Genomic DNA, 20,297 nt, shown 5'->3' with positions numbered 1-20,297 from the left:
CAATTTTTGAGAAAGCTCTTTAATTGTGGTTTCTGCTGCTGCACGAAAGTCAACATGAGCCCCTTATTAGTAGTATTATTATTTTCTCCCTGCCTCGTTGCATGGCCGTGCCCATGGTGCCAGGCTAGTGCCTGGCAAGGATGTGGAGCCACCAGCTCTGCATGGAGCTGAGCCTTGAGCCAGGCTGGCTCTCTGTGCTGGCCACGTGTGCCCGTGCAGGAGCCCCAGGGGCCCAGACAGGGGCAGCCCCTTGGGACACTCTGGGCTCTTGTGGAGAGTCCCCATCCCCACATTTTGGGGTGTCCTACACAGTGCAGGAGGAGGGTCCTGGACACGCATGCCAGGGGGCAAGTGCTGGAAAGTGAAACGTTGCCTATTGCTTTAAGTTCCCTTGCTGGCCACGGGGACTTTTTTTCTTTTTTTCCCTCTCGCTATGAATGGGTTTTGCTGTAAATTACAGCTCTGCGCACGTTCCCTCGGGCCAAGGAAAATAACCTCTGCCGAAAAGCCAGCCCGGCTCGCTGACTGGCTCCCCCTCTCCGCTCCCTAATTGAAACCAAATGTGCAAGATGTAGGATTGTGGGATTTCTGGCCGGCTCCCAGGAATCCACAGAATGCGAGCGGGCTCCCAGAGGCATCTTGCATCAGCCCGGGGAAGTTCTCTCCTCACCTGGCTCCCCGGCCCGGCCGAGGGGCTCGGAGCCCGCCCGGCCCCGCGCTCCGGTGAGTCTGGGCTGTGCCTGCCCCCGCTGCGGCTGGGATTTGGGGGGATTGGGGTGAGGCGGCGGGGCTGGGTCTGCCCGCGAAAGCTCTGGGGCAGCAGCAGGGCGCTGTCCTCGCTCAGAGAGGTGACAGCTGTCCCCTTCTCTGCAGCTGGCCCCCAGTGCCAGCCTGTGCCCCCATGCCGGCGTTTCCCGGTGTCCCTGCTCAGCTCCCGCCCGTGTGTGTGTGTTGGCAGGGCTGGGCAGCCAGAGAGGCCCTGCTGTCCCCAGGGTCCCCCAGCGAGGCAGAGCTCAGGGCCTGGTGCTGGGTGGCCCTGGGGCGATGCTGGCAGAGCAGAGCCCATGGATGCTGTCCCCAGCCCCAGCCGTGCTCTGGAGGTGTCACCAGGGCACGGGGAGCTCCTCGCACCCCAGCTCAGCCAGCCAGCCCAGGGCTGGGGAGGCGCTTGCTGCTGCAGAAAATGGGGCTGCATCCAGTCCAGAAAAAGTCTAAAATGGCATTTTTGGAAGGGAGGAGGACTACGGGTCCCGGCATGCTGCACTGTGCTCCCGCTGCTGGTGCGGCATGCTGGGGGCTGTAGTCCTGCTCCCTTCCAAAAAATGCCATTTTTGGGGCAGGGATCCTGAACCCCCTCACCCAAACAGCCCTGGGATGGGTGACAGCCAGCCTGTCCTACTCAGGGACATCCCAGTGTCCCACCAGCAGCCCCAGCCCCGTGTGAGCACAGCAGCTCCGCAGCAGGATTTGCTGGCAGACTCCTGTCCAGCTGTGCACAAGAGGTGCAGGCTGCTGCCATCCAGCCCCCTCCCTGTGGATGATGCTCCTGCACTGCCAGCAAGGGTGGCAGTGCCCACTGGGGACCTCACCCACCTGGGGACATCACCTGGAGCGAGTTGGCAGCAACAGGGACCACGGCTTGGATGGGGTTTGTTTCTTAACAAATGTGGATTTAGTTTTCCCCCCAGTTAGTTCCCTGGGAAGGAGGGAAATAAGAAGGGAAAACAACAAAATAGCAGCAGCCAAGGGAAACTCGAAGCCTGGGCGATGCCAGGGAGGAGCTCCAAAAACTCTCTGCACTAAAACTTTCCAGTGATTGAAAATTTTCAGCAAACATTTGCAGTCAAAACGTTGCAGAGCCATCCCTTTTGCAGGGCTGGTGGAACAAAACTGATTTCCAGCTGTGTTTGACTGTGTGTCCCTTAGCCCTCAGCCTGGTGGCCTGAGCCACTGTCCCCACACCCTGAGGGGTCATCAGCACTTCCCAGTGGCTACGTGGGGATGATTTCCCTATACCAGGCCAAATGTAAATGCATTCCCTGCTGGAGATTACAGCATCTGGTATCCTGATGCTCAAAGAGTTTACTCAGCCTGAAAGAACAGTGGGGGGAAAATATCCCTGGATATTTTTTGGAATGCAGAAGGAAATTAAGATTTAAATGTTGGGGGGAACTGGCCATCATCAAACGCAGCAGCCTCCTGCGTGTGCCTCTGGGCAATGCAGCTGAAATTCCCAGTTGCAGCTGAATTAATTGCAACTAGCTACAGTTTCCCACATATGTGCTTTTCAAAAAAAAAAAAAAAAAAAATTAGAAAAAAGGAGGAGGAATCATCCCAAGTGCAGGTGTTCACTTGTGCTCCTGCCAGGAGCTGTGGTCCCTCAACTGCCAGGTTAGTGGGTTGCTCTCTCAAAGGTTAATGTGTGTTTAAACTGACTTAAAACAGAGGGGTTTTTTTTAGTAGAAAGAGAACTGATTGCATCTGTGAAGTGTCCTCTTGGCAGTTGAGGGGTGCCAGGGAGCCTGGGGCAGGGCTGGTGATGTTTAGGGGTGTCCCTGGTGCTTCTCCTGGCAGGGTGCTGTGGTGGTCACCCCGAGGTGTGTGGGCACAGCAGGAGCTGCTCGGGCTCTGGGGGTTCCTGGCAGCTGAGGGCCATGGTCACACAAGGGCAGGCACATCCTGGGGAGGTCCCCTTGTCCCCTCCAGCAGCACCAGTCCTTTATCTCCCCATGCTGTGGCCCAAGCTCTGTTGCCAGGTCCCCTCCAGCCCCAACCCATGCTCCCCTTGAGCAGAGAGTGCAAGCTGGCCCCTAAGCAAACTCTCTGTCACTCCTTTCTGTGTCACCCACGTCCCTGGGATCCACTCTGCCATGGGAAGCTATCCCAGTAAATCTTCTGTAAATCTCAGGTGTAAAATCCCTGTAAATCTCCTCTCCTCTCTGGGAGCCAGCAGGCAGGGAACACGCTCTGTCACTGTCAGGTTGTGTAACTCCTGCCCTGCAAAGGCAGCCAGAAGTGGCCATAGCCTTTGTGCCCTGTGGTGGAGGTGGCCAGTGGGAGCTCCCCACGGGTCCTGTGGCCATTCCATGAGGATGTGGCACACCATGGCTCCCAGGGGTGCTGTCTGGGATCCCCATGACCACCAGCACAGGTCTGAGCCCTGGGCTCTGCTGCTGCTCCAAGGCTGAGGTGGGGATGTGGGGTCTCGTGCAGGAGAGGTGCTCCCAGCCTCAGCCAGGCTGGTGTTTGCCCCTGCTCAGCTGCCTCAGCCTGAGGAGCCCTGTTCTGTCTGCACAGGACTGCCGACATGCCAGCCACCCCCCGAGCAGCCCTGCTGCCACTGCCCCTGCTGCCCCTGCTGCTGCTGCACGTCCCACATGCTGCCAGAGCCCAGGTCAACCCCGGTAAGTCACACAGACTGGTGGCTGCAGGTGCCATCGTGGCATTTCCCTGGGCTCTGCTCCTGACAGATGGCTCCATCATCTCTAGGAGCAGTACATGATAGATCCCCAAGCCTGCACCTGCCACCTGCCTGGTCACTCTGCACCTCACCTGGGCACCTGCAGAGCCCCCTCTGCGTGCCCCGGCAGCAGGACGTGGCAGATTTGGCACTACAGCCTGTGGTCTCAGCAGGGCCCTTGCCATGGGGGCTCCCTGAGTCTGGAGGTGTCAGGTGCCAGGCTGCTGTTTTCTCTGCTGGGCTGTGCCTTCTCTGGTGGTTTTGGGGAAGTAGCTTGACTGGGTGCCTGGCTTTTCTCAGAAACCACAACACTGCGTGGCCAGCAGCACAAGTGTGTTTAGATGGCTGTTCCTGCAGGGCTCAGCCCTGTCCTGTGCTGCAGGGATGGACAGAGCCCAGCTTTTCCCAGGGAGTCCTTCAACAAGTCCCTTTGAAGGCTTCTTCCATCTGTGGGAGGAGTTAGCTGGGTCTTCCCTGGAGGTTGCATGGTGCTTACTTAGAGAGGCAATCCTGCTTCTCCTGCTGACAATTGGATTTGCCCGGCCAGGATTGTCATTACCAAGACAAAAAAACGGGGCTGGCCCCATGTTTGGCAAGAATTAAATTGGAGTTCTGTGGGAGAGCAGTAGACAGGGGGAGATGCTCCCGCTGTGCCAATGCTCATGGTGCAGATGTTGGATATGGCCTGCCTGATGTGGGATGTGGTCCCCGTGGGTGCTGTCCCGGGGATGGTGGCACAGTGGCACGTGGGTGCTTTGCCAGGTGAGCCAGGGGCTGTGGCTGGGAGGTGGCCCAGGCACAGAGCCCTGCCTGCCCTTGCCCCCTCGGTGCGGGCGTTTCTCGGGGTGCTGCGGTGGGCTGGAGCCGGCAGCCAGACGGTAAACACGGCCAAACAAGCCGCCCTTTCAGCACGGCTCTTGGCAGCCAGGCGTGAAAAAATAACTGCTGGGGAGCAGCAGTGCTGAGGGATCAGCGGGGCTGCAGCCCGCCTGCCACCCCGGGTACTTTTCCACTCGCGGCCAGGGCTGCTGGGCAGGGGTGGGCAGGGAGGATGGCTGCCTGTCTTGGTCCGGGGGATGTGCCCAGCTTGGCCAGGCAGTCAGGGAGGGATGGGTTCCCTCCTGCTGAGCTCTGGGCCCGTGTCCTTGCAGCCGTGTGCCGGTACCCCTTGGGAATGTCGGGTGGGCACATCCCTGACGAGGACATCTCTGCCTCCAGCCACTGGTCTGACTCCACGGCCGCCAAGTACGGACGGTGAGTGCGGGCCCCCTCCTGCAGTAGCCACAGCAGGTGCTGGAGAAGGGGCACACAGGGCAACACAAACAGCTCCTCTGCTCTGGGCTCGCAGGCTGGACTTGGAGGGTGGCGACGGAGCCTGGTGCCCCAAGACCCCCGTGGCACCAAACGACCTGAAGGAGTTCCTGCAGATCGACTTGCACGCCCTGCACTTCATCACGCTGGTGGGCACGCAGGGCCGCCACGCCAAGGGCCACGGCAACGAGTTTGCCCCCATGTATAAAATCAGCTACAGCAGGGATGGCACCCGCTGGATCTCCTGGAGGAACCGGCACGGGAAGCAGGTGAGGAGGCTGCACTGGCTGGTGGCTGAGGAGACTCCTCCTGCCCATCCCCACCGTGCTTCTCCCTCTCCAGGTGCTGGATGGGAACACCAACACCTACGACATCGTCCTCAAGGACCTGGAGCCGCCCCTTATCGCCCGCTTCGTGCGCTTCATCCCGGTCACCGACCACTCCATGAACGTGTGCCTGCGCGTGGAGCTCTACGGCTGCGTCTGGCTGGGTGCGTGCTGCTCTCCTCTGCCTGTCCCTGTGTCCCCAGCGCCCATCCCTGCGTGCTGGCCGTCCCAGAGGGGCTGGCTGTCCTGCAGCACCGGGACTGGGGGTGTCCATGTGCTCACCCTCCCTCCCTGCAGATGGGCTGGTGTCCTACAACGCGCCGGTCGGGCAGCAGCTCGTCCTTCCCGGGGGCACCATCATCTACCTGAATGACTCTGTGTATGACGGGGCCTTTGGTTACAGGTGAGGGCTGGGCAGCAGGTCAGGGGGGTGTTTCTTACTTGCTTTGTCAGCAGAGCAAATGCTTGTGGTGTCCTCGAGGCGGGGAAGGCTGCACATCACGAGGGGGACAGTTCAATGCCCCAGCCCTTCCCTTGTATTTGCTCTGGATGCACCACATGTTCATCACCCCACAGCCTTTTCCAGAGGGAACACTGGGAACAAAATCTCCCCCAAGTGTCCCGTGAGGAGCTGCCAGGGGGTGCTGGGTGGTGCAGGCTGGTGGGGCTGGCCAGAGTCACGCTCCTTCTGTCCCCTTGCAGCATGACAGAGGGTCTGGGCCAGCTGACGGATGGGGTGTCAGGGCTGGACGACTTCACCCAGACCCACGAGTACCACGTCTGGCCGGGCTACGACTACGTGGGCTGGTGCAACGAGAGCACGGCCGGCGGCTACGTGGAGATCACCTTCGAGTTCGACCGCATCAGGAACTTCACGGCCATGAAGGTCCCCAAACCCCCGCCCCGCCGCCTCCCCGTGCCCCTCGGCGGCCGTGCTGACCGCCTGCCCCACAGGTCCACTGCAACAACATGTTCACCAAAGGCGTGAAGATCTTCAAGGAGGTGCAGTGCTACTTCCGCGCCGACGCCGGCGACTGGGAGCCCGGCGCCGTCTCCTCGGTGCTGGTGCTGGATGATGTCAACCCCAGCGCCCGTTTTGTCACCGTGCCCCTGCTGCACCGCATGGCCAGCGCCATCAAGTGCCAGTACTACTTCGCTGACACCTGGATGATGTTCAGTGAGATCACCTTCCAGTCAGGTACCCGCCAGGCTCTCCTGGGTGGGAGGCTCGAGGGGATAGCGGGGCTGTGGGGCACCCACACCCCCACCCTCATGTTCTCTTCTCCCTGGCCAGATGCAGCCATGTACAACAACTCAATGCCCCCTGCCGAGGCACCTGTGGTCCCCACCACTTATGGTAAGCGTGTCACCTGTGCTGACAAAGAAGGGGGCAGGGGTCACCCCCACCCCACTGTGACAGGCCCTCCCTGTCCCCTTCTCTGGCTAGACCCCATGCTGGACCTAACCCTAACTCTAACCCTAACCCTAATCCTTACCCCTTCCCTGGCCAGACCCCACGCTCAAGGTAGACGACAGCAACACGCGCATCCTGATCGGGTGCCTGGTGGCCATCATCTTCATCCTGGTGGCCATCATTGTCATCATACTGTGGCGGCAGTTCTGGCAGAAGATGCTGGAGAAGGTGGGCAAGCGTGGCGTGGCTGGTGAGGTGCCCTGTGGTGGTGGGCTCACTCTGGGAGAAAACAGACTCTGTGCAAGGACAGCTACTCCCTTCCCCTCTTCAGTAATGCTGTGCTTTGCAGCAATCTCCCAAGCAAGGGCACTTAGCTGAGCAGGGTGGTGACTTTGGGACTTGCCTGTTTGTCCATCCCTCTGTCCTGAAGCTAATCTGGGGAGCAGGAGCCGGGGTGTGGAGGGCTCTCACCACAGCCACCACCTTAACCAAGGTCACTCACAGAGCTGATGAAGCCAAGCCCTCCTCCATAGAGGCAGACAAGAGAAGGGGGAACATGAGGCCAAGCCCAGGCAGGTGTTGCAATCCAGGGACCAGAGAGGTTTGATACCATGGAACAGGAGCCATCCTGGCCGTGCTGTGGGGAACCCCAGCTCTCTCCTCCCTTGCCCCGCTGTCACAGGCGTCACGGAGGATGCTGGACGATGAAATGACCGTCAGCCTCTCCCTGCCCAGCGAGTCCAGCATGTTCAACCACAACCGCTCCTCCTCCCCCAGCGAGCAGGAGTCCAGCTCCACCTACGACCGCATCTTCCCCCTGGGCCCCGACTACCAGGAGCCCTCCCGCCTGATCCGCAAGCTGCCCGAGTTCACCTCGGGGGAGGAGGACACAGGTGAGAGCCAGGACACGGTGCTCGCAGCACTGAGCCTGCTGCAGCCCCCTCTGCCCAGCCCCAGCTGCTGGCCACTCTCCCAACATTTTGGCACAGAGGTCTCACAAGCCCCCGTGCATCCCATGTGAGGGTCACACAAAGCCTGTGTCCTGTGCCAGGCTCGGCTGTGTCCCACTGTCATCCCTGGGATGCTCTGGCACCTCTTCCTTGCCCATCTGGAGGCCAGGCATTGATCTTTGCTTGCCTGGAGCTCAGGGCTTGGCTGGTTTGGTGTTTGATGGGGAAGAAGTGCAGGGCTCTGGGGCAGAAGGGACAGAGCGTGAGCAGCCAGCAGGGAGCAGGGGCTGCAGGGCAGCACACCCACGGCAGGGCTGGCCCCTCTGTGTCCCCCCAGGCTGCAGTGGCCCTGCCAAGCCCCAGGCCAGCGTCCCCGAGGGCGTGCCACACTACGCCGAGGCCGACATCGTCAACCTGCAGGGCGTGACGGGAGGCAACACCTACTCAGTGCCAGCCCTCACCATGGACCTGCTCTCTGGCAAGGACGTGGCCGTCGAGGAGTTCCCCAGGAAGCTGCTGACCTTCAAGGAGAAGCTGGGGGAAGGCCAATTTGGGGAGGTGAGCTCCCAGCAGGGATCAGGCAAAGTTCTTCCCAGCTGGTGGGAGGCTGTGGGTGAGCAGAGGAAATGGCTGCCCATTGTTCCCCCAGGTTCACCTCTGTGAAGTGGAGGGCATGGAGAAGTTCACAGGGAAGGACTTTGCCCTGGAGGGCTTGGATGGCAGCTCTGAGCACCCGGTGCTGGTGGCTGTGAAGATGCTGCGGGCAGATGCCAACAAGAACGCCAGGTAGGGGCTGAGGGGGGCACACAGAGCCCCTCCAGGGGAGCTGGGGTGCTTGGAAAGCATCTATCAGCTGTATGCTCAGTGCCACTGCAAGGACCACACACCTGAGCTCTCTGGGGATGCTGGGCTGTCCCACAGCAGGATCCTTGGTCCTCACCAGCTCCCCAGTGCCCGTCTACCTGCTGAGCCCACCCATCTTCTCCAGTCTCAGGGGAGGGGGCCCACAGCAGACTGGGGTGGGTGGGTGGCTCTTGGCCAGTCTCTGCTCACCTCTGTGCCCCTCTGGGTCTGTCTGTGCGACCTGTGTGGTTTCTGTTCCGGAAAGGAATGATTTTCTGAAGGAAATCAAGATCATGTCTCGGCTGAAGGACCCCAACATCATCCGGCTGCTGGCGGTGTGCATCACAGACGACCCCCTGTGCATGATCACTGAGTACATGGAGAATGGAGACCTCAACCAGTTCCTGTCCCGCCAGCAGGGAGGCAGCCCCAGTGCTGGCCACACACCCTCTGTCAGGTAGGGGTCCTGCTTTGAAACACTGGTGTTTGTTAATAAAGGCAGAGATGGACAGTGTAAACCCCCTCCCTCCAAATTATTGTAATTTGGAAATTAAGGAGCTCTCAGGAAAAGATATGGGAATAGGAATAACCATTCTTTACTAGGAAAATTAAAATAGAAATACAGTATTACAAAAAGACTGCCAGAGTCAGAATCCAAGCTGACACCCGTCAGTCAGTCAGGGTGGTGGCAGCAGTCCCATTCCATGGTGGCTGCATCCTCCTGCAGTGGCAGATGTGGTTCAGCTGGAGCAGTGCTCCTGGAGAAGGTGCAGTTTCCTCTGGAGGTGCAGGGATGATGTGGAAAGGTCTGGCTTTCCTCTGGAATCCAGTGTTAAGAAGGTCCCTTGGTGTCCAAAATGTCAGTTTTTCTCTGGGTAGGAAAGGCTTGGCTGCTCCCCCTGGCTGGAGCATCTCCCAATGGGATGATGTAATTTTATCAGTCATGCAGTGGGACTAAATGGGCCCATTAACAGGAGAAATCTCCTGGAGGGATGATGGGCTGTGGAAAAGATAAACACTACCCCACCTGGTTTAAACAGATAGCGATAGAACACAAACTTTTGGTCACATCCTGCATTGCAACCCAAGACAGTAGGGCTGGCTGGGAGAGCAGGGACAGGAGCAGGGTGGCCACTGTCCTCCCTCCCTCCCTCTGCTGACCAGTCCCATGTGCCCACAGTGACCTGCGGTTCATGGCCACCCAGATCGCCTCGGGCATGAAGTACCTCTCATCCCTCAACTTCGTGCACCGGGACCTGGCCACGCGCAACTGCCTGGTGGGGAAGCACTACACCATCAAGATCGCCGACTTTGGCATGAGCAGGAACCTCTACAGCGGGGACTACTACCGCATCCAGGGCCGGGCCGTGCTGCCCATCCGCTGGATGTCCTGGGAGAGCATCCTGCTGGTACCCGGGGCTGGGGCTGCTCTGACAGCACTGGGGATGCTCCCTGCCCTGTTCCCTTGGCCTGGGGGGTGCAGGAGGGATGGAGAGGTCTGTGCTCAGATTTGGGGTGGAGCGTGGGAAAAGCGGGAGTGGTGGCAGCTTTTTGAGGCAGGCTGGGGTGATTTTTGATGTCCCAGTGCATACTTTAAGCAGGATCTTATCCTGGCCATGGTCAGAGCTGGAAGAGGGAGTAGTGCTGGTTTTAACCTTTGCAGGGAGCTGGGTCCTGGGCAAGCCCCAGCTCTCAGAGCAGTTGCTGCCAGCCAGACCTGCAGATCTGGATGCTGAAGCGTCCGGGAGGTTTTGATCCTCAAGCACCCACAGCTTCTGGAGCAGGATGGGGTAAAGCCCACCCCTGACTCTGCTCTGCTCCCTCTGGCCAGGGCAAGTTCACCACGGCCAGTGACGTGTGGGCATTTGGGGTGACGCTGTGGGAGACCTTCACCCTGTGCCGGGAGCAGCCCTACTGCCATATGTCTGACGAGCAGGTCATCGAGAACACCGGAGAGTTCTTCCGCGACCAGGGCCGGCAGGTGGGGCCGGGACAGGGTATGGGGATTGGGATAGGGGATGTAGGATATGGGGTATGGGATATGAGATATGGGGTATGGGGTATGGGGTATGGGACACTCTGACTCTCCAGGAGCAGTCCGCACCTTGCTTTCTGCAGCTGTAATTCTCTCTTTGCTAATTTTGCCTTTTGTTTTGCAGACCTACCTTCCCCAGCCCGTGCTATGCCCTGACTCAGTCTATAAGCTAATGCTCAGCTGCTGGAGACGGGACACCAAGGACCGTCCCTCCTTCCAGGACATCCACCGCCTTCTCCAGGACTCAGCCAGAGAGGAATGAGCCTTGGCTGCCGCCTGTCCTGCTCCCCATCCTTCCCTGTCCCCGGAGGAGCCCCATATGCAAACGGAAGCCACTTCACTCGGACTTAGCCATAGACCCCGAGCAGCTGCTCGTGTTCTCACAGTGCAGTGAGGCCTCAGAGGAGACCCCAAGGACACAAACACAAACCCCATGGCGTGGGACAGCTTCCCTGCACACCTGGCAGCAGCAAGGCTTGGGGGAGTTATTTATTGGAGCAGCGTGTTCTGGTGACAGACAAGGACTCGGACAGAGCAGCTGCTCCTCCCTGGCTGGAGGGGACGAGCTTCAGCTGGACCCTCTCGGTGGGGAAGCTGAGCCCCCAGGCAGGGCAGGAGCCTGGGCAGGGATGTGTGCCCTGCCACAGGGACAGCCCGGCAGCCAGCACCTGCCTCGGGAGGAGCTGTGAGCTCACCGGCTCTCTGTGGGCTGTGCAAGGGTGGAAACAAAGACTCCACGGACATTTGGGGCGTTGGACATGCCGCAAGAGCCCTCCCTGCTGGCCAGCCCCAGCTGCTCAGGGAGAAGCCTGAGGGCTCTCCCAGCACCTCACCCAGCTGCTGCAGTGTGCAGCCAGGGAGGAGCGGGCATCTTGCCCAGGGGACATTCCCTCACCCACCACAGCCACTCCAGGACAGCTCTACTGCCCACCAAATGCATTGTGGATGCTAGCAGGGATGCCAGCTTTTACTGCCATGGGGAAGCCTCCAGATTGTCCTCCCCCTTATCTTCATCTGCCAGGAGAGGAAGGCACGCAGCAGAGTTCCACTGGCAGCTGCCTGGTGCCCATGCCTGCATGGAGCAGGGCACTGCAACTCTCCTGGCCCTCAGCCTGGGATCACAGGTCACCTGAGCTGGGCTCTGCCACCCGAGCATCCCACAGCCTCTGGCACCCGTCCATCCTCCCAGAGCTGGCACCACCTTACACCCCAGGCTCGGAACAGGAGGAACTGTGGACTGAGGGGTCCAGGGACCCCTCCACACTTGTACACATTAGTTCAGCACGGTTCCCAGTACCCCATGGCTAAGGCATGTGTATATTCAGTAGATGCACCTGTGTGTAGGGGCAAACCCGCTGAAGAGACACTCGGTATGTGAGCCTGGCTGTCTGGTTTCCTTGTGGTGCCTCTGCAGCATCTCAGTTCGCCTCCCCCCAGGGCTGGGGGACTCTGGAGCTGCACTGTGTGCTGGGATGTGGTGTGGGAGCACAGCCTGAGAGCTGGAGCAAGGGGCATCCACACCAGCTGGGTGGGAGCAAGGATGCTCTGGGGCTCAGCATCCATCTCAGGACATGGCCAGCAGCACCGAGGGTCTGGGAGAGGGCAGGGATGGGGGCTGTGCCCCACAGAGGGCAGGGATGGGATGGAGAGCTGTGCCCACAGAGGGCAGGGATGGGATGGAGAGCTGTGCCCACAGAGGGCAGGGATGGGATGGGGGCTGTGCCCCACAGAGGGCAGGGATGGGATGGAGAGCTGTGCCCCACAGAAGGCAGGGCAGGGATGGGGGCTGTGCCCACAGAGGGCAGCGATGAGATGGAGCACAGGTGGGCACACCTGCAGCTCCCAGTGCCGGGCACCGATCTGCACGGCCCCGCAGCCAGTGACACTGGGGTGTCCGGGGGCAGCTGTGGGGTCGGCTGCGCCTTTTTTAGCCCCGGAGCGCTCCCGCAGAGCCCTGCACAGCCAGCCCTGCCCGGCACGGCGGCACCGGGGAACAGCCACCGGCTGGGCGCTGCTGCTGGGCTGCAATACCTGCCCCGGTGGCAACGGGCGGCAGCGCGGGGCGGAACGGGATCCAATGGGAATGGGAGTGGGAGCGGCAGTGGGGATGGGAAAGGGAAGGGAATTGGAACGGAATGGCGAGGGAATGGAATGGGGAATAGAGAAGGGAAGGGAATTGGAATGGAATGGGAATGGGAATGGGAAAGGAAGGGAATTGGAATGGAAAGAGAAGGGAACAGGAATGGGAATGGAAGGTAAGTAAATGGGAATGGGAACGGGAAGTGAACGGGAATAGGAATAGGAATAGAAATAGAAATAGGAATAGGAATAGGAATAGGAACAGGAATAGGAATAGGAATAGAGTGGGAAGGAACAGCAGGAACATCCAAGGCTCTCCACGGAGGGGGCGAGGCCTCGAGAGGAATGGGCGGGGGGCAATGTCACGTGGGCACGACAGCACGGTATGGGCGTGGTCTCACTGGGGCGTGTCCCCTGGGGCGGGGTCACGGCGAGTGCGTCACTGCGGCCCCGCCCCCCGCGCTCTGCTCACAATCACGCCACCGCCCGCGCGGGCCCCGCCCCCCTTCCGCGCGCTGATTGGCTGCAGGGGCGGGGCGGGGCGGGGCCGGCCGCGCGCGGCGCTTATAGGGGCGGGGGGCGGTAGCTGAGGGCAGACATGGAGCGCGTGGTGTTGGTGACCGGAGCGAGCGGGTGAGTGACCCTGCCGGGGGGCAGCAGGGGAAGGCTGGTATGGGTAGGGCTCGGCTCTCTCTGACCCCGTCCCGTTGCAGCGGCGTGGGGCTGGCGCTGTGCCGGCGGCTGCTGGAGGAGGATGGCCGCATCCACCTGTGCATCGCCTGCCGAAACGAGCAGAAGAGCGAGGCCACGCGCGAACTCCTGCTGGCCGCCTACCCCGCCGCACAGGTGTCCACCGTGGACGTGGACCTGGGCAACCTGGCCTCCGTCCTGCGGGCCGCCCGGGAGCTGCGCTGCAGGTACGGGATCTGCCCTCCCTCACACACCGGGCACCCCTGAGCCGCTCCGAGCCGCCTCCTGTGCTCCCTTCCCGCAGGTTTCAGCGCCTGGACTTCGTGTACCTGAACGCCGGCATCATGCCCAACCCGCACGTGAACTTCAAGGCGCTGTGGCACGGGCTCCTCACCGGGTAGGAGATGCTGCCGGGGGTTCCTGTGGGATGACATCCCCAAGATGGGCCCCGTGTGGGGTAGAGCATTCCCTGTGGGATGCTGTCCTGTGTGGGGTGGGATGGGCGGCTGAGTGCCGTGCTGGGGTGGCCCACGGTGCCCAGTGCCACTCCTGATCCCCGGTGTGAGGTGTCCAAGGTGCCCAGTGCCACTCCTGATCCCGGTGTGAGGTGTCCAAGGTGCCCAGTGCCACTCCTGATCCCGGTGTGAGGTGTCCAAGGTGCCCAGTGCCACTCCTGATCCCGGTGTGAGGTGTCCATGGTGCCCAGTGCCACTCCTGATCCCGGTGTGAGGTGTCCAAGGTGCCCAGTGCCACTCCTGATCCCGGGTGTGAGGTGTCCAAGGTGCCCAGTGCCACTCCTGATCCCGGGTGTGAGGTGTCCAAGGTGCCCAGTGCCACTCCTGATCCCGGGTGTGAGGTGTCCATGGTGCCCAGTGCCACTCCTGATCCCGGTGTGAGGTGTCCAAGGTGCCCAGTGCCACTCCTGATCCCGGTGTGAGGTGTCCAAGGTGCCCAGTGGCACTCCTGATCCCGGGTGTGAGGTGTCCAAGGTGCCCAGTGCCACTCCTGATCCTGGTGTGAGGTGCTCCAAGGTGCCCAGTGGCACTCCTGATCCCGGTGTGAGGTGTCCAAGGTGCCCAGTGGCACTCCTGATCCCGGGTGTGAGGTGTCCAAGGTGCCCAGTGGCACTCCTGATCCCCAGTGTGGGCCCTGCTGGGTGCATGAGGAGGGCAGCCACTGCAGGAGAAATGTAGCTGTTCGTAGCTGTGGGTCACAGTATTTTATGAAGCTCATGGCATTCATAAGAGCATGGTATCTCTGTGGGGAAGCTGAGCTGAGGGTACAGTGACTTGTGTCAGTCTAACAGAGCTGTTGGGGTGTTGAGCCAGATTGGTTTCCCTGCCTGCATTAGGTATGGCCCGAGGGCTTGGCTCCATGCTGGAGCTTGATTAAGTTATCTGAGCATGAAATGAGGGAAGGAGATGTTTCTAACTGTGCTTTACCATGGGAAAGTGAAGGAAGGGACAAGTCTTCTCTGACCCAATCAGTATTGAGGCATTTGCAAATAAAGGACCTGGGATACTCTGTAGATCTTTCCCATCTATTTTTGCATGGTTTGATACTGCCCTTGGAGGTGAAGCTGTGTGGAACCTGTGAGATGGGGGTTCTGCTGAAGTAGGGGGTGGTGGATTCCTCCTGGCAGTGTGGGTTCCTCACTAACTCCTGCTCCTGGCTTCCAGGAAGCTGCTCCACATGCTGACCACTGCAGAAGGCATCATGACCCAGACAGACAGGCTGAATGGAGATGGGCTTCAGGAGGTGTTTGCTACCAACCTCTTTGGACACTTCATGCTGGTGAGGCTCTGTGTGAAGGCTGGACCCTCAGTCTGATGTTTGGTGTGGGTAGGGATGGGTCTGGGCAGGACAGATCTCACAGGTTCAGGTCCTGATGAGGGCTGCAGATATGACAGGGGAAAAGGCTTGACATTTGTTTAAATGCTGATTTTTGTTGCAAGAGTTAATGTAATTTTGAGGTTGCTGTAGTAAGCCAGCAGACAGAGGTCAGTAATATGTAGTTCTCCATCCAGGGTAAATACTAATGCTTGTATTAAATTCTGAGGTGCTCAGCTGAGCTGTCCAGCAGAGTGACAGCTGCTTGTACAAGTGTCTGCTTTTGGCTAGTCTGGGAAAAGCTGGCTGAGAGCACTGAGAGAAGCTCACAGCCTCAGGTGCTGTAAAGCTACACCCTGAGACTGGGGAAGTGCTGTGTTAAATAAGTTAACAACTGTTTTTCCAGGTGCGCCAGCTGCAGTCTCTGCTCTGTGGCCAGGAGAAGCCCTCCCGACTGATCTGGACCTCCTCCAGCAATGCCAGGGAGTCTGCCTTCAGCCTCTCTGACTATCAGCATGCCAAGGGGCAGGAATCATACAGTTCCTCCAAATATGCTACTGACCTGACAAGTGTGGTTCTGAACAGGAAATTTAATGGCCAGGTGATGATGGGGTTTGTGCTGCTGCAGAAACCTACTGATTACTGTTGCATTAGTGTTTGTAATTATCATGGCATTGTTGTTACCTGGTGCTTTTGTTCACTCATAGCAATCTGGTGCATTCCTTAATGCACAGGTAAGAACTAAGCATGGCTGAGCTTGAGCTGGTGGTGTAGGGGCTGGAGAATCTGCCAGAAAGACTGTCAGGTTCGGGAGTTCTGGCCAGAAAAACTTCCAAAAGCAGGAGATTTATGGGAGCAGTTCTTACCTTGTGACCTCTTTTCTCTAGATCAGAGCTGATGTTAAAGGGCAAAGAGGCTCTGCTTTTCTCAGGTGTCCCTGCCTGCCAGCACAGGGCTGCTCTGGCAGTGCTGCCTGTGCTGCTGCTCAGGTTTGTTACAGTGAGCTGTACAAGCAGCCTGCCTTCCCTGCCTTGAGGGGAATGATGAATTTTGTTGGCAGCTGCAGCTCTGGTCCAGCAGTAGTGGTTGTGCCACTCTCAAACACTTCCAGATTAAGTGGTTTAGTCCCAAAAGGCTGAACTCTTGTATCTTAAAGAAGAGGTAGCCTTTGGGCTGTAATTTGTGGGATATCTGCTGTGGCTGCTGAGCTGTGTGGAGATTACACCAGGAGGCTGCACTTTCTACCCTGGGGGTTTGGAATGGGCATGGATTTAACACAAACATTTCCAATTTTCACCTCTTAAAAATCACTCCATCTAATTGCTGTCTGCTCTGGTACTTAGTGGAGTATTACTGTCTGTACACACCCTCTCCTGCTGAGGAGTACAGGGAGGGAAGGAGTGTGACCTGTTCTTTTCAGTGTGGTGCAATTGCACCCTGACATGGTTTCTTCTCTGCAGGGTCTCTATTCCAGTGTTGTTTGTCCTGGGCTCGTTATGTCCAACATGACCTATGGAATTTTGCCTGTTTTTCTGTGGAAGCTGCTCATGCCCATCATGTGGTTGGTGAGTGGATAAATGTCCTGGCTGGTTTTGTGCTGTGACACACTTCACTGTAAGTGATGTACAACACACTTCTGGCTCCTTGCTGCCTGTGTTTCTATAGATTTTTGTCCTTCTGTTGGGCTGGGCAGGCTTCACCCTCTGCAAACCTTCCCTTTCTCCTCCTGGGGCCCCAGTTTCCAAGCTGAGCTTGGAGATTTGGTGCTGGACTCTGTGCAGAGGGGCAGAGTTCAGCCCTTCAGCCACTGTAGTGTTTGCCAAGGCTCCCCTTGGAAGATTTGCCAGCTCTGCCTGGGCTTGTGAAACACCATGAGCTTGCTGGCAGCAGAGCTTGGAAGTGGCTTGGCCCCTTAGCTTTGAGATGCTGTTCATTTCTAGAACAACCTGTTTCTCAGTGTTGTTCTTTCTATTCCTCTAGAAGGCAGTGTTGTTTTTTAATTCCAACCCTATGGAAAGCAAAACCTCCTGCTCTGTACTGCCTCTCCCCTGCTTCCCCAAAAGTTTCCTTGCCTTTCTTCCTCTGGCCCTCAGCTTTCACTGCAGTTCAGTCCCTGAGGGCTGCCTACTCTGAGCCTTGATGCTCCTGCTGCAAGAATTGCCTTTCATCTTAAGCTGCCCCAGTTGCAGCAGCTGATCCTGATGGATCACATTTCTCCTGGCAATACCTTCTCATCTGTCCTCCAAGCTGGCAGAACTGCAGATCCCCTCTGCCATCCCTGCCCTTGAGACCCTCCCAGCAGAGGCACCTGTGAGGTGTGTGTGGCTCCTGCCTTGGGATGGACTCTGTGTGGGAGTGTGGAGTGACACTTGATGATTGCTGGGGGTCTCCAGAAACAGTTTGTGGTGATAAAGGAGTGCTTTAATCAGTGTGCAGTGTTACCAGTTTGAGAAGCATTTCTGGTAGATTATCTAGAATGTTTGGGCTGCTCAGGGCTTGCCAACAAACCTGGAGCCACAGCACAGATTCTGCCATGTCTTTCTTTTCCCTCAGATCCGATTTTTTGCCAAAACTTACACCCTGACACCCTATAATGGAGCAGAAGCTCATGTAAGTAGTTCACAACTTGCTATTTTAATATTCCTTCCTTCTGGGTAGCTCTTCTGGGGTTCTGTGGCTTGAGCAAAGAGCCTCTCAGCAAGGCTGCTGGGTGGGTGCTGTGTTTGACCCCCAAACAGCACACAGCAGTGAGTGTGGGGGATCAGCTGTCCCCAGGGCTGATCTGCCTCATGGTGCTCTGTGGCCTTCACCCAGCACCCACAAAATAAAGGATTTTGGGAAAACATCCTGCCCAAGGGGAATGATGTGCAGCACAGGGGATGGAGGTGGGTGGTGGGGGCACAGTGGGAGCAAGTTTAGCCATGCTGAACTGCTGAGAACTTCACAGATCACATCTTCCCCTGCTTGGTGGGAGCACCTGTGGTGTCTGCTGGCATCAGGTCTTTGCCCCCAGGCTTGGCTGGGACAGTGTGTGCTGGGCTTGTACATCTTTGTGCTGTTCTTCCCAGGTGTGGCTGTTCAAACAGAAGCCAGAGTACCTGGATGCCCTGGTGAAATACCACAGCTGTACTACTGGGCTGGGGAGATGCTATGTGGAGCCAAGAAAGGTAAATGGAGAGGGAGCTTCAAGCTGCAGGGGGGGGTCTGTGAGCCCCTTTGCATGGGAGGGCTGGTGCCAAGGGTGTCCTGTGCCTGGGGTGCAAGGAAGATGCTTGTTGAATGCCAAGTAGCAGGAAGGGATGTGGGGGTTATCTGCAGTGTTTCCTAGAGTAGCTCCTGGCTTAGGCTGGAGTTGGAAGATAATGGAAGTGATGATCAGAACAAGTTAAGTATGTCATGATGCTTCTTCAGAATTTTTTCTGGTTTATGCCCTGGTGGCAGATGCCTTCAGCTGGCTGTTTGTAAAGGTGGAGGCTCTGGAAATGCACCCTGCTTGTCCCCAGAGCTGCTCTTGGTGTCTGCCTGGCTGCCACTGAGGGGATGGTCTCACAGGGCAGTTTTCCTTGTCTTCCAGATGGATGTGGATGAAGACATTGCTGAGAAACTTTACCAGAAGCTGTTGGATCTGGAGGAGCAGACTCTAGAGAAATACCATGACCTCTTAGACTAAGTAAAGCCATTCTCAGTGGGGTGAGAGTCTTGTATCAGTAACGTGGGATTTCTTCATTCTGGTGCTACCTCTGTTGCCAGCTGTTCTGCAGGCACACGGCTTCAGACACAAATCTTCCTTCTCGACAGAAGGTGAACAGTTCCTGAAAATGGAAGTGTGAAAACTGAAGAGAAAATACTTAGACCTTTTGCTATGGGGTTTTTCTTTTAGCATAAAACTGGAGACCTTGAGGAGGCAGAGTCTGTCCTAACACAGTTGCAAAGCAGGGCCTTGCATGACTGAACTGTGCATGGTTCAGGAACAGCATCAAAACCTGTGCTTTCAATCTGGCAGCAGCCTGGGTGCTGCCCTGCATCTTGCTGCTGTTTGTAGATGGCTCAAACACATCACCTGTGGCTGATCCTGAGGTACTTGAAGGCTCACCTTCAGCAGAGCTGGGGCTGGCTGTGCAGACCTGCTCTGCAGGATTGAGCCTCCCTGGCAGGCAGGGTCTGCACAGCTGCTGGAACCAAGCTCCTGGAGAGCTGGCCTGAGCAGTACACACCTGCCTCAGCTGTGACCACAGATGCCTTGCTGTCCCCTGGCTGTGGGCATTGAGGGTTTTAACCATGGCTGGCTGGAAAGGATGGTGTTAACTTGGACTCAGGGCCAGTCTGCTCTGTTCAGAGCAAGAGTGAGAGGTTACCATGTTGTTTTATCTATTTAACTCTTTTTATATAAATCTGTTGTACCAACCATTCTTCCTGTTCTTTATCTGGAGACCTTCACCAAGTACCTGCCACCCAGTAACTTCAAGTGCTGTAATGAATAAATGACTGAAGCTGACTTGTTCTTGATGCAGTGATGTTTTTATTCCAATATCCATCTACCATTGATGCAGTGGTGTTTGTACTTCAATATTGGTGTTTTTACTCCAATATCCATCTACTTTTGACTTGGAGGGCTGGAAGGAAATTCAATTTGTTGCCTTGAGCTATAAACCTGTGTGTACCTGGGAAGTATGGAGTCTCTCCCCTCTGCCACAGAAGAGCTGCTAGCCCCCTTTTTGGCTTACTTCTTTAGGTCAGGAAAGACATGAGTGATTTCTGAGGACTTCAGTGCTGAGCAGCTGTGGGAAGTCAGACTATTTCCCAGCCCTAGGCTCTTGGGAGATGTCCCTGCTGCTTGCTCACCCTGCTGTGCCACATAATTACTGGCTTAATGCTGGGTGGCAAGGGAGCCCAGGCACTTCCCTGGGGCTGGCAGGGTCAGGCGAGGTCAGAGGAGACTGTGCTGGGTGCCCACAAAGAGGGGTCTGGATAGGAAACCTGCACAGAGCTGCCAGCCAGGAGGATCCAGGCTCTTGGTGGAGTTGGCTTGCAGGGGTATGGATTTGAAGAATCTTGCTTTCAGTGTTGAACTTCACATCCTCCACTGGTTTTGAGCAGAGGGTGGTACCAGCAGTAGAGGTGTCTCAGTCTTGAGTTTGGGCTGAGGAAACCCAGCTCAGCCTGGTGGAAGGCCTGAGCCACCAGCATGAGTGTAGGTGGGACTGATGGGTTTTGTCCTGGCAGTAGGGCAGAATGAGGAGCTGGCCCTTGTGGGGTGTGCTTCCCTCAGCTGTGAACAGACTGGGCTGTGCTGCTGTGGATGTTTATTGAAATGCAATAAAACCACTCCCAGCACCAGATCTGGATTCTGTTCAGCTGT

The 20,297-nt window shown here is 57.7% G+C and overlaps 3 protein-coding genes across 4 annotated transcripts in view; all 3 read left to right on the top strand.

The window, feature by feature from the left end:
* The window catches only part of NOS1AP (nitric oxide synthase 1 adaptor protein), a 77,955-nt gene extending 61,923 nt beyond the window's left edge, over nucleotides 1-16,032 (top strand). The window contains exon 11 of the transcript XR_013775322.1: nucleotides 16,022-16,032. The gene's annotated coding sequence lies outside the window, so the exon portion shown is untranslated. The remainder of the gene's footprint in view (nucleotides 1-16,021) is intronic.
* Nucleotides 172-12,005, top strand: DDR2 (discoidin domain receptor tyrosine kinase 2). Its single transcript, XM_079314153.1, has 17 exons — nucleotides 172-723; nucleotides 3,298-3,404; nucleotides 4,612-4,714; nucleotides 4,809-5,040; nucleotides 5,114-5,261; nucleotides 5,395-5,500; nucleotides 5,800-5,983; nucleotides 6,052-6,295; nucleotides 6,392-6,454; nucleotides 6,609-6,739; nucleotides 7,194-7,404; nucleotides 7,799-8,019; nucleotides 8,111-8,247; nucleotides 8,570-8,761; nucleotides 9,485-9,713; nucleotides 10,136-10,285; nucleotides 10,464-12,005. The coding sequence occupies exons 2-17, from the start codon at nucleotides 3,308-3,310 to the stop codon at nucleotides 10,599-10,601; spliced, it is 2,586 nt and encodes an 861-aa protein (XP_079170279.1). The 5' UTR covers nucleotides 172-723; nucleotides 3,298-3,307; the 3' UTR covers nucleotides 10,602-12,005.
* On the top strand, nucleotides 12,936-19,433 carry HSD17B7 (hydroxysteroid 17-beta dehydrogenase 7). 2 transcript variants are annotated; one of them, XM_079314178.1, is made up of 9 exons: nucleotides 12,937-13,051; nucleotides 13,132-13,335; nucleotides 13,413-13,505; nucleotides 14,788-14,902; nucleotides 15,345-15,539; nucleotides 16,399-16,503; nucleotides 17,492-17,548; nucleotides 18,007-18,105; nucleotides 18,513-19,433. In XM_079314178.1, exons 1-9 carry the CDS (start codon nucleotides 13,017-13,019, stop codon nucleotides 18,606-18,608), a joined length of 999 nt encoding a protein of 332 aa, XP_079170304.1. In that variant the 5' UTR covers nucleotides 12,937-13,016; the 3' UTR covers nucleotides 18,609-19,433. The 2 variants fall into 2 exon arrangements, 1 of the variants encoding a protein (XP_079170304.1); XR_013775324.1 differs by lacking the exons at nucleotides 18,007-18,105; nucleotides 18,513-19,433 and adding an exon at nucleotides 17,687-17,961 and having other exon boundaries at nucleotides 12,936-13,051; nucleotides 17,492-17,652.
* The last annotated feature ends 864 nt before the right edge of the window (nucleotides 19,434-20,297 follow it).

This window comes from Erithacus rubecula, assembly GCF_903797595.1.
Source record: "Erithacus rubecula genome assembly, chromosome: 10".
NCBI classification, from domain to species: domain Eukaryota; kingdom Metazoa; phylum Chordata; class Aves; order Passeriformes; family Muscicapidae; genus Erithacus; species Erithacus rubecula.
Note: the sequence above shows the minus strand (reverse complement) of the source record. Positions and strands in the feature narration are given on the sequence as shown.

Bases quoted from the DNA above. Each gene is read 5' to 3' on its own strand.
- HSD17B7 (XM_079314178.1), top strand. From the start codon at position 13,017: ATGGAGCGCGTGGTGTTGGTGACCGGAGCGAGCGG. The intron at 13,052-13,131 runs GTGAGTGACCCT...GTCCCGTTGCAG, and splicing joins TTGGTGACCGGAGCGAGCGG to CGGCGTGGGGCTGGCGCTGT. The intron at 17,549-18,006 runs GTAAGTAGTTCA...TGTTCTTCCCAG, and splicing joins ATAATGGAGCAGAAGCTCAT to GTGTGGCTGTTCAAACAGAA.
- DDR2 (XM_079314153.1), top strand. From the start codon at position 3,308: ATGCCAGCCACCCCCCGAGCAGCCCTGCTGCCACTGCCCCTGCTGCCC. The intron at 5,041-5,113 runs GTGAGGAGGCTG...CTCCCTCTCCAG, and splicing joins GGAACCGGCACGGGAAGCAG to GTGCTGGATGGGAACACCAA. The intron at 5,501-5,799 runs GTGAGGGCTGGG...GTCCCCTTGCAG, and splicing joins GACGGGGCCTTTGGTTACAG to CATGACAGAGGGTCTGGGCC.